A 12,746-nucleotide genomic window follows, 5' to 3' on the forward strand; every position below is an offset into this window, starting at 1 on the left:
ATTTAAAAAACTGATTTAACACAGCGTTTTAAAAATGACACCATTTCTGTTTCTGATCCAAAACATACTGCTTTAAGTCTCTAAGTAACAAGTTTGAAATATAAAGTTTATAACCATTAAAAATTATCTTTTAACTATATATATAGAGATCTGTATATTGTAGAAACAACAGTTGCTAGATTTTAAGAGAGGGCTATATAAAGTAGAATATTATAAACAGCTAAACCCATTTACCAAGCCTATTTAATTGCATCATTTTGCTGTTACCACAATTTTTTCCTAAGTGCTGTAGAACATTCTCTGCAGGAGGGAACTCATACGTTCCAAAGAAATTCTAGAGGTGAAAAAAGAAGGAAGAAATCAACAATAAAATGTGCTATGCTAAATCTAAAATTCCAGAAAAGAGTATAGTTATCAGTACATTCTACTACTAAACCAACCATTGTAATTAAACTGATTTATCATATAAATGAACATCATACATACTTATTTACCATTAAGTTCTACCCCTTGACTAAGCATATCACTAAACTCAGTAAATACTCAGAAGTGGAACTGTTTTATCATGTGATAATTCTAGTTTAATATTTTGAGAAAGTGTCATACCATTTTCCACAGTGGCTGCACTATTTTACATTCCTATCAGCAATGCACAAAGTTCACAAGTTCTCCACATCCTCACCAACATTTGTTATTTTCTGTTTTTTTTGCGGGGATACCAGCCATCCTAATGGGTATGAAGTGGGTATCCCATTGGGTTTTTTTTGTTTTTTTTAAATAAATTTATTTTTGGCTGTGTTGGGTCTTCGTTGTCGTGTGTGGGCTTTCTCTAGTTGCGGCGAGCAGGGGCTACTCTTCATTGCGGTGCGTGGGCTTCTCATTGCGGTGGCTTCTCTTGTTGTGGGGCACGCAGGCTTCAGTAGTTGTGGCATGTGGGCTCAATAGTTGTGGCTTGCAGGCTGTAGAGTGCAGACTCAGTAGTTGTGGCACACAGGCTTAGTTCCTCCACGGCATGTGCGCTCTTCCCGGACCTGGGCTCGAACCTGTGTCCCCTGCATTGGCAGGCAGATTCTCAACCACTGTGCCACCAGGAAGTCCCCCCCCCCACCCCCCTGCCCACCATTGTGATTGTGATTGCATTTCCTTAGTGACTAGTGATAATGAGCCTATTTTCATGTGCTTATTGGCCATTTGCATTTCTTTGGAGAAATGTCTTTTCAAATCCTTTGTCTATTTTTAAATTGGGTTTTTGTTTTTGTTGTTGAATTGTATGTATTTATTTATTTATTTATGGCTGTGTTGGGTCTTTGTTGCTGCGCGTGGGCTTTCTCTAGTTGTGGCGAGCAGGGGCTACTCTTTGTTGCAGTGCGTGTGCTTCTCATTGCAGTGGCTTCTCCGGTTGTGAAGCACGGGCTCTAGACACATGGGCTTCAGTAGTTGAGGCATGTGGGCTCAGTAGTTGTGGCTCGTAGGCTCTAGAGAACAGGCTCAGTAGTTGTGGTGCACGGGCTTAGTTGCTCCATGGCATGTGGGATCTTCCCGGACCAGGGCTCGAACCCGTGTCCCCTGAATTGGCAGGTGGATTCTTAACCACTGCATCACCAGGTAAGTCCCCCCCCACACACTGTGCTTCTGATTGCATTTCCTTAAGGACTAGTGATAATGAACCTATTTTCATGTGCTTGTTGGCCATTTGCATATCTTCTTTGGAGAAATGTCTATTCAAATCCTTTGTCCATTTTTAAATTGGGTTTTTGTTGTTGAGTTGTAGGTATTCTTTATATATCTGTATAGATAAGATATATAGATAGGTAGATATGTAAGATAGATATATAGCTATATTCTTAATATCCTTATCAGATAATATGGTTTACAAATATTTCCTCTTATTCTGTGGGTTGCCTTTGCACTGCTGATAAGTCCTTTAATGCACAAAAGTTTTAAATTTTGATGAAGTTTATCTATCTTTTCTTTTGTTGTCTGTTTTTGGTGTCATATCTAAGAAATCAATGCCAAATCCAATGTTGTGAAGCTTTTCCTCTGTGTTTTCTTCTAAGAGTTTTACAGTTTCAGGTCTTACGTTTAGGTATTTGATCCATTTTGAGTTAGTTTTTGTATACAGTGTAAGGCAGGAGTCCCCAACCTTTCTGGCACCAGGGATCGGTTTCATGGAAGACAGTTTTCCCACGGGGGTGGGGTGGGGAGGGAGTGGGATGGTGTAGGCAGTAATGTGAGTGATGGTTTAGGAAGTAATGCAAGCAATGGGGAGCAGCAGATGAAGCTCTGCTAAGCTAGCAAGAGGCTCACCTCCTGCTGTGCGGCCTGGCTCCTAACAGGCCATGGACCAATACTGGTCCCCGGGGGTTGGGGAACCCTGGTGTAAGATAAGGGTCCAACTCTACCCCAGAGATTACAACTCTACTCTATTTATCATAGTCTGATATCAACTGGTATGTGTAGAAAAGAATTAACATAGCAGGCCTGAGATGACAGTCATCTGTAGAAAGCCCTGCTTGCAAGGCTGGCCCTGGTGTCTAGGAACTTAGTTCCCACCAATCCTAGTAGTGACAAGAGTGGCTCACTGTGCCAAAACTGTATAAACAATGTAGCTTGTGCTGAACAGCTGCTTTCCTGCTGACAGTCTGGAACTTTTGGTACATGCTAGATGTTGGGTACCTATGTGCCCAGCCTCCAACAAAAATATTAGGCACTGAATCTCTAATGAGGGTAGACAACATTTCATGAGTTGTCATAACTCATTACTTGAGGAAACAAGCAGGTCTTATGTGACTCTACTCGGGGGAGGACTCTTTGAAGCTTGTGCCTGATTTCCTCCAGACATCACCCTATGTGCCTCTTCCCTTTGCTGGTTTTGCTCTGTATCCTTTCATTGCCATAAGTCATAGCCATGAGTACAACTATATACTGAGTCATGTGAGTTCTCCTAATGAATCAATAAGCCTTGGGAGTGGTCAATTTATATGCTACTATTGTCATACATGTTAATTAAATTAGACCCTATAAAATACCATTATTCTTGTTTTATACAGCATTAGTTGATATAAACATTTTGATCTTCAGTACGTCTGCATCTCTGACCTTCCATCTAAAATCACTTTCCTTCTTCCTAGAAAACACTGTTTAGTATTTTAATACAATGGGTCTTCTAAGTAACAAATTATCTTAGTTTTTAATTGGGTAAAAATATATTTATTTCATTTATTCTTGAAGGCTCTTTTCCTGAGTATAGAATCCTAGTTGGTAGAATTATTTGGTGGCTTCTGTTGAGAATCAGATGTCAGTTTAATTGTTGCACTCTTAATGTAATTTTTTTCCCCTCTAGCTGCTTTATAGATTTTCTTTTTGACTTTTCAAAAAGTTTGTGTGTGTGTGCGTGCACGTATTGCCTTTTATTTCTCTTGTGTATCCCTTATTCATAAAGCTTTGGGGCTCAATACATGGTTTTGATTGACTTTCAGCAGCTTTGCATGGTGGTCACAAGGACCATACTCAGGCAGTTTTTCTGATGCACTGAAGCCTTACTTTCCCTGCTTGGGATTTGAAAGGGCTTTACTATGTTTCTGGCTTAATTTTTTTCCATCATTTAAAAATTTTTTTCAAATATTGTATCTGACCAATTTTCTCCCTCTTCTTTTTTTGGTTAAAACTCCAGCTGCACAAATAATCAGGCTTTCTTGGTATGTCTTTGTTTCTGGCATTCTCTTTTTTTTTTTTGCGGTATGTGGGCCTCTCACCCTTGTGGCCTCTCCCGTTGCGGAGCACAGGCTCCAGACGCGCAGGCTCAGCGGCCATGGCTCACGGGCCCAGCTGCTCCGCGGCATGTGGGATCTTCCCGGACCAGGCCACGAACCCGTGTCCCCTGCATCGGCAGGCAGACTCTCAACCACTGTGCCACCAGGGAAGCCCTGGCATTCTCTTTTGTGTTTTCCATCCTTTTACCTCTGTGTGTCATTCCATAATTTTTCTGCTAATTTTCCTTTCTAATTCTCTGATTTGTCTAATATGCTATAGAACCTATTAACTGAGTTATTCATTTAAGTAATTCTATTTTTTATTAATGGAATTTCCATTTTAAAAATATTTCCAGTTCTATACTAGAATTCTCAATCCTGTCTTTTGTCTCCTTGAACATAATACATCTGAATTAATTAGCTTTTGCTGTGTAACAAATCACCTTCAAAACTTAGTAGCTTGAAACAATGACCACCTACTATTTAGCCTCTAATTCTGCCAGTTAGCAATGGGCTGGACTCATTTTGGTGATTTGTCTTATCTTGGTTGGGCTCACTCATGCATCTTTGGGCAGCTGGCAGTTTGGGTAGGTTATCTGTTGATCTATGCTAGATTCTGTCACATGTTTAAGGGCAGCTGGCTGTAGGCTGGAATGTCTTAGCTATCCTCCATGTACAGTTGGTCCTCCATATCCGTGAGTTCTGCATCTGCAGATTCAACCAACCTTGGATTGAAAATATTTGAGAAAAAAAAAATTCCAAAAGGCAAAACTTGAATTTGCTGTGTTCTGGCAACTGTTTACAGCATTTATATTGTATTTACAACTATTCACATAGTATTTACAATTGTATTAGGTATTACAAATAACCTAGAGATGATCTAAAGTATACGGGAGGATGTGTGTAGGTTATATGCAAATATTAAGCCATACAATTTAAGATATTTGGGCAACCTCAAATTTTGGTACCCGCGGTGGGTGGGTGTGGGGGGAGGTCCTGGAACCAATCCCCCACGGATGCTGAGGGGTGACTGTAGCCTCTTGTCCTCTAGCAGGCACCCTGGGTGTCTCTATGTGGCTGTAGCAAATTTCCGAGAGAGCAGAATGATCAAGCGCTCTTGAGGACCAGGCTTGGGAATGGCATAACTTGTCAAAGCAAGTAAAAAGGTCAGCTCAGATTCAGGGGGTGGGAAAACAGACTCCACTTCTTGATCAGAGAAGCTTCCAAGTCACACTGCAAAGGGGCATGGTTATAGGGAAAGGAATAATTGTGGCTGTTTTTGCAAACAATCTATCACATACAAGTATGGTTTTTAAAAGTGTGTCTGGGGGATTTCCTGGTGGCACAGTTTAAGAATCCGCCTGCCAGTGCAGGGGACACGGGTTCCAGCTCTGGTCCGGGAAGATCCCACGTGCTATGGAGCAACTAAGCCCGTGCGCCACAACTACTGAAGCCCATGTGCCTAGAGCCCGTGCACCACAACAAGAGAAGCCACTGCAATGAGAAGTCCGCACACCGAGACAAAAGAAAGCCCACGCGCAGCAACGAAGACCCAACACGGCCAAAACTAAATAAATAAAATAAATTTATTTTTAAAAAAAAGTTTGATAACTCAATTAGCTGGAGTCCCTGTGGGTAATTTCTGTTACCTGGTGTTCATGCTAGTTTTCATTCATGTGGTCTTATTTCATTTATGATTAGTTATTTTTGATTGTATACTCTTATTTACAAAATTATTAGTATACGCAAAAATTTTGGTAGAAACAATTTGAGGCCTAAAATGATACTACCTTCTTCCAGAGGATTCTTACCTTCATTTCTTCTAGGTGCATATGGCAACTAGTAACCCCAGATCATCTCAATCTAACTTAGGTTCTGAAGCTGAGTTACAGTCCCTCAGAGGAACTATCTACTTCTGGTTCAAAGTTACTCCTGGAGTAGAGTAACCTGTTGGTGTCCCAACTCTACTGCTGAGGCCCCACCCCCCTGGCTTCAGTGCTATCAGAAGGGTCCCTTTAAACTCCTAGCTGCCCCACCTGCAAACAGTATTGGGGGAAAGTGGTCCCAAACAATGGGCATATTTCCCTGAGACTAATCTCTTACACTGGCCAAATAATTTATGGTATCTTGACAGTTCTCCAGTGCCTTCAAGCAGATGTCTTTATATTTATTTAGCTTTTCTAACTGTTCTCCATGGAAAGTTGGCTTTACTCACCTGGACAGCTATAACTGGAAACAAATCCCCAACCATTATTTTATAAACAGGGATTCTATGTTTGTGTGTGGTAATTTAAAAATACATGTACAAATTCTTTGATACACCTTTCTTCAAAAGTGTGGGCTGCACGTAGTGACTTGCATCTGATGGAATGTGGCAGAAACGACAGAGTGTGACTCCTGAAGTTAGGTCACAGAAGATACTGCAGCTTCCATCTTGCTCTCTCTCTCTCTCTCTGATGGCTCTTGCTCTGAAGAAGCCACGTGTCATGTTGTAAAGACACTCAAGCAGCCCTATGGCAAGGCCCATGTGGTAAGAAACAGAGGCCTCCTGCCAAGAGCCATGGGAATGAGCCATCTTACAAACAGGTCTTCCAGTCCCAATCAAGCCTCCTGATGACCACAGCCCAGGCCAACATCTTGACTGCAACATCATGAGAATCGCTAAACTAAAACCACCCAGCTACGCCATTCCTGAATCCTGACCTGTGAACTCTGAGATGATAAATGTTGTTTAAGCCAAATAATTTTGGGGTAATTTAACATTACCCCAAATAGTTTTGCATTAATAGTTTACAAATATAGTATGTTTGTTTTTAGCTTTTATGTTATTTTATTATTTTCAATATAATATTTTTATTTGAAAAGAAAATGGAATCCATAGCTTAAAATGTTTACTATTTAAATACGAAAGGTATGACTGACTGACCTCTTATAGCTTCTTTTATACTTAACCAGAAGCAGAGTTTTCCAAAACAGAGGAAGTCATTCTCACGATAGCATTAACAGACAGGCCACTGAGAGAGCCTTTATGATGCATTCTAACCTCCTGAAGAGCGTTTACAATGTGATCTCTGTGCCAAAGGAAGACAAGCATGAGCATCTGCCCTCTCCAAAGCAGCACATTCTAGATATGGCTAAGGTACTGAAAGGAACGGTAGTTTACTTACAACTTATAAAACCACTTAAAATGTAATTGTAGTCACTACCTGCCAGCTTTCGGATGTAGTTCAGCCAGTCTCTCCATGATCTTGGTAAAGCTACGCAGGTTCAGTGTATTTGGAGGTACAAATTGAATAGGTGCATCAGGTAGTAATTTAGTGGATTCAACCTGTTTACAATTCTTCTTGACACCCTAAATAAACATTTTTAAAGTTTTATTTAAGTCAGTAACGATTACATAGAAATAATCCAGCTTATTCTAAATTTAAAATTTACAAATAGTAAAATCAAAATTCCTAAAATATTTACGTTGATTTGGGATTAGTTTTTCTACCAAGTAATTTTACTTGAGATGTATTCAGGGCCATTTATTTAAAAAATGCCAAATACATGATGAAGTATAATATACGGGCAATGTTGAAATCAGCTTTTCTCAAACAGGATTCTCATCTGATCCACAGAACACAAAAAATGATGTTAACTATTTTCTCAATTTTCCCTACGATAGGACATAACTATTCCATTCTAGATGTGTAGGAAAGAGAGTCATTTGCTATATACAATGGATATCTTAGGCTTAGGACATGAAGGCTGAATTCTCTTACCCAACCTGACAGAGAAAGAAAGGCTGGTCTACATAGTAATTATATGTACATATTTATATCATATATTCTATGTCTTATTTACTAAATGTTTAATGTACACAAACTATATGCCCAGAACATGCTGGAGTGGGGGTGGGGAAACTAGTGCTATAAAAAAGAACCTCCATCACTTATGTATCTTATAATTCAACTGAAGAGACAAAATTAAAATGATCAATTAATTACTATTAACCATGCAAGTAGGATATAAATTATATGAAACCACCGTACATCCCATAAAAGTTCAACAAAGGAGGAGCGGATACTTTCAAACCTAGATGAAACATCAGGGTAAGATATACAAAATATTAGATCTGTCACATCAGAATATTACGTATTTTACTTATTTGCTTATTGCCTTATCTCCTTCATTAGATTTAAACTCTAATAGCACAGATTTTTGTCTGTTTTGTTCATTGCTACTTTCCCAGTGCCTACAATAGTGTACACAGTTGGTATACTGTTTATTGAATAAATAATTTTGGGATACAATAAGTTTAAATAGTAGTTGGAACCACAGAGAGGATGGGTTTCCCAAGAAAGAGCCAAACTGCTAGTAAATAACAGTAGCTACTATTTACGGAGTACATTCTCCATGACAGGCACTGTTCCAAAGAATTTTCTGAATTAAACTCATTTAAAGCTCACATTTGTGAGGCAGGAACACTTATCCCCATTTTATTTTTTATTCTTTTTTTTTTTTTTTTTTTTTCGTTATGTGGGCCTCTCACTGTTGTTGCAGAGCACAGGCTCCAGACGCACAGGCTCAGTGGCCATGGCTCATGGGCCTAGCCGCTCCGCGGCATGTGGGATCTTCCCGGACCGGGACACGAACCCATGTCCCCTGCATCGGTAGGTGGACTCTCAACCACTGCACCACCAGGGAAGCCCTATTTTTTATTCTTTTTAAATGACTTTATTTATTTTATTTATTTATGGCTGCATTGGGTCTTCGTTGCTGCATGTGGGCTTTCTCTAGTTGCGGCGAGCGGGGGCTACTCTTCGTTGCGGAGCACAGGCTTCTCATTGTGGTGGCTTCCCTTGTTGCAGAGCACGGGCTCTAGGAACGCGGGCTTCAGCAGTTGTGGCACTCGGGCTCAGCAGTTGTGGCTCGCGGGCTCTAGAGTGCAGGGCTCAGTAGTTGTGGCGCACGGGCTTAGTTGCTCCGTGGCATGAGGGATCCTCCTGGATCAAGGCTCGAACATGTGTCCCCTGCACTGGCAGGCGGGTTCTTAACCACTGTGCCACCAGGGAAGTGCCTATCCCCATTTTAAAATAAGGAAGCTCAGACACAGAGGGCAGTAACTCGCCCAGCCCATGAGTAGGTAGCAAAGCCAGGTTATGAATCTGTTGTTCTTAATCATTACTACCTCTTATTATAGACAATAAGTATTTTCTAAATGAAAGAATATAATGAAAAAATGTTGAGACTCTGAGAAGAAAGGTGACAATGAACTGCTAGAAAAGTAAGAATATAGTTTAACAAAGACAGCAGTAAGAGCTGCCCTGTCCACACAGTCTAAGACAACATACTCCTACCCTAGCCCACGGTGCCCTATTTATTTATGACACATAACCTTCCCTCTACCAACTCCATGACCTGCTTCCTCAGCTAACAAGACCAAGAGTGGTGTTACCTGAACTCATGAACACCAAAATCATGGGCTGGATCAGATTCCCTGTCTAAAGAATGTGGAATTGGAACAGAGCAAATGAGTGAGTCAAATGATGACAGGAGCTTGAACTGAACAGTACTGTAGAGTTAGAATTAAGCAAAATAAAGCCTAATGGAGGAAGAGAGAAGTCACGAGCAGACACAGAAAGCCAGAGAAAGCAGAGAGAAACAGGAGGATGGAGCTTACAGGCATGCAGAGGCAAGAAACCAGGGGCACTACCTGAGAGAGGCAGGGAGTCCCATAGCTCCCAAATTTCCAGCTCAAGCGCCCTTGTAGCCTGACTGCAGTTTCCTTCCTTCCTCCCTATTGTGGATTGAGGTTTATGCACCAAAAAAACCCATCCTAAACACGAAGTGTCACTGAGATGAAAGGAAAAGAGTTGAAAGAAAGGCATGACTGGCACCAAATAGGCTACGTGATCAAAAAGAAGGTAGATAGGGAGAAAGATCAATAAAAACGTCATTGGTGACTACAGAAAGAGCACTATCAATAAAATTTTAGAGACTGGGGTCAGACTATTAGGATGAAGAAGAGAAACAATCAAAGAAACCCAGACGTTGGGTATAAACTACTTGTTTGGGAAGTTTGGCAGGAAAAACACAGAACAAATAAGGACGGTAACTTCAAAAGAATGAAAAGTCAAGTGAAAATGTGGTTCGGATTAAGAAGAGTTGTGCATAACTGTGAGTGGAGAAAGGTCTGTGAGTACAGAAACGGCACTAACGGTACAGAAAAATAATGGGATAACTCCAGGAATTAGGAAAGGACGGGGTAAAGGACATAGGGAAAAGAGATCCCTTTATCTTATTCTTATGGAAAAAACCAAAATTCATTTATTCAACAAATATTTATTCTTTCACCCATTTATTAAAAAGGAATTTTCTCTGATCTGTAGAGTCAAACTAATTCCAGTAAAAATCCAAGGACTTTTCTAATAGATAGTGACAAGCAGATTATGAAATTTATACAGAAAGGCAAAGAGACTAGAATAGCCAAAATAAATTTTGAAAAAGAATGAAGTTGGACTTACTATTTCAAGACTTACTATAAAGCTATTATGATCAAGATACTGTAGTACTGGTGGAAAGTTTAAGAGATAGAAGAGAACAGAGAGTCTAGAAATAGATCCACACAAATATGGTCAACTGATTTCTGACAAAGGCACAAAGATAATTCACTGGAGACAGGATAGGCTTTTCAACGATGCTGGAACAATTCCATACACAACACAAAAACACAACCAAAAACCCAAAACCACCTCAATTCATATCCCACACATTATAAAATTAACTCAAAATCTTTGTGACAATGGGTTATGCAAAGATTTCTTAGATACAACATTAAAAACACAAGTTAAGGGACTTCCCTGGTGGTGTGGTGGTTAAGAATTCGCCTGCCAATGCAGGGGACAAGGGTTCAATCCCTGGTCTAGGAAGATCCCACATGCTGCAGAACAACTAAGCCCGTGTGCCACAACTACTGAACATGTGCTCTAGAGCCCGCGAGCCACGACTACTGAGCCCGTGAGCCACAACTACTGAAGCCTGTGCACTGCAATTACCAAGTCCATGCGCTGCAGCTACTGAAGCCCATGCGCTCTAGGGTCCTCATGCCGCAACTACTGAGCCGGCATGCTGCAACTACTGCAGCCCGCACACCTAGAGCCCGTGCTCCACAACGAGAAGCCACCGCAACAAGAAGCCCACGCACTGCAACAAAGAGTAGCCCCCACTCACCACAACTAGAGAAAGCCCGTGCGCAGCAACGAAGACCCAACACAGCCAAAAAAAACACAAAAAACAAACGAAACAACCCCCACAAGTTAAAAAACAAAACATCGACAAACTGCAATTGGTTAAAAATTAAAACTCCTGCTCTGAGAATGACACTATTAAAAGAATGAAAAGACAAAGTACAGGCTGGGAAAACGTATTTGCAAAGTACATACCTATCTGATAAATGATTTATATTCAGAATATAAAAAACTCTCAGAACTCAGTAAGAAAATGCATAAAGCTAAGTGAAAGAAGCCAGACTAATAAGGCTATAATATTCTACTCACAGGAGATTCTGGAAAAGGTAAAATTATAAGAACAGAAAACAGAGCAGAGCACAAGAGAATGTTTTGGGAAGATGAACTGTTCTATACCTTGATTGTGATGGTGGTTACATGCCTGTGGCGTATGTCTAAACTCAAAGACAGCAAAAAGAGCAAATTTTACTATATGTAAATTTTAAAAAATCTATGGAATGCCTATAGGATGCCAGGCATTTTGCTGCGCAGTGGAGAGACAAGAGTGAATAAGTCAACTTTATCACCTTCCATGTGGCGTTTAAAACCTCAATGTGGTAAAGATGAGAGCACGCATAATAAAATGACTATATTTTATGGTTTAAATAATTATGAGATGAGGTTAGCTGTGAAAAAAAGAATGATGAAGGTGTTAAGTAGCTACTTATAGAGTAACACTATCCAGGAATAAAGAGATACAAAGACTGAAAAGCATTGGCAGAGAGCCTAGTTACAGAGAAACGTTGTCTCTCTGCGGCTAGGCCTGTAAAGATCTGTGCCTCCTCCAGGGACGACCGGGGTTGTACAAGAGCAGGTTAGGGCGGATCCAATGTTAGGCACAATTCAGACTAATGTCCTTATTCCCACTTCAAGACTGCTGTCCTGGAGTTACCTGTCCTACAAAGCTACTTATGCAGTTTAGTGTATTTATGAAGACCATTTAAGGGCTTGATCAAGAAAACTAACCTTTTGGTCAAAAGGGAAAAACTCACTGTCTTGCTCAGATCCCAGCTGCTGCCTCGGCCTAGTTCTAGGCAATCTAGAAATAGAGGAGGCTGAGTTGATTTCTTTGCTGATGCTTTTCTCCAAATTACTGAAACTAACTTTATTTCCATTTTTGGACGAAAGTGGTGATGTATATTCTCCAGGAGTTTTGACAAGCCGCACATTTACTGATTTCCCATTTATTTCTATACCATTCATTTCTTTCACAGCCAGCTTTGCATCACTGTTTTTTTTTAAAGCAAGAGATGCATATCTAAAATATAAAAGCAGAAAACCAAAAGGTTCTTTGTTAATGACTTTAAATGGCCTCAAACTTCACTGTGTAACTACTGGCTAGCATATACCTTTTATAAGAATAACGGCTCTTAAAAATAAAAGTTACTACACTTACCTTGGGATCAGGAAGAATATTAGGATAACTAAATACAAAAAATTAAAGATGGGAAATAAAAGGTAGTTAGTATTTCTCCTGAATTATCACCTGTTAATTTTATATTAAAATGTAATATAGGGCTTCCCTGTTGGCACAATGGTTGGGAGTCCGCCTGCCGATGCAGGGGACGCGGGTTTGTGGCCCGGTCCGGGAAGACCCCACGTGCCGCGAGCGGCTGGGCCCATGAGCCATGGCCGCTGGGCCTGTGTCCGGAGCCTGTGCTCTGCAACTGGAGAGGCCACAACAGTGAGAGGCCCGCGTACCCCCCCCCCCCAAAAAAACAAA

At 40.6% G+C, this 12,746-nt stretch overlaps 1 protein-coding gene across 1 annotated transcript in view; it reads right to left on the bottom strand.

Moving 5' to 3' along the window:
• Positions 1-6,699: 6,699 nt before the first annotated feature.
• RBM44 (RNA binding motif protein 44) overlaps positions 6,700-12,746 on the bottom strand; it is a 19,716-nt gene continuing 13,669 nt past the window's right edge. The window contains exons 13-15 of the mRNA XM_007452915.1: positions 11,990-12,281; positions 6,959-7,104; positions 6,700-6,823 (exon numbers count right to left, since the gene is read on the bottom strand). Of these exons, the coding sequence (XP_007452977.1) occupies positions 6,700-6,823; positions 6,959-7,104; positions 11,990-12,281 (562 nt within the window). The remainder of the gene's footprint in view (positions 6,824-6,958; positions 7,105-11,989; positions 12,282-12,746) is intronic.

The sequence above is a fragment of the Lipotes vexillifer genome, unplaced genomic scaffold (genome assembly GCF_000442215.2).
Source record: "Lipotes vexillifer unplaced genomic scaffold, Lipotes_vexillifer_v1.1 scaffold652, whole genome shotgun sequence".
Classification (NCBI taxonomy): domain Eukaryota; kingdom Metazoa; phylum Chordata; class Mammalia; order Artiodactyla; family Lipotidae; genus Lipotes; species Lipotes vexillifer.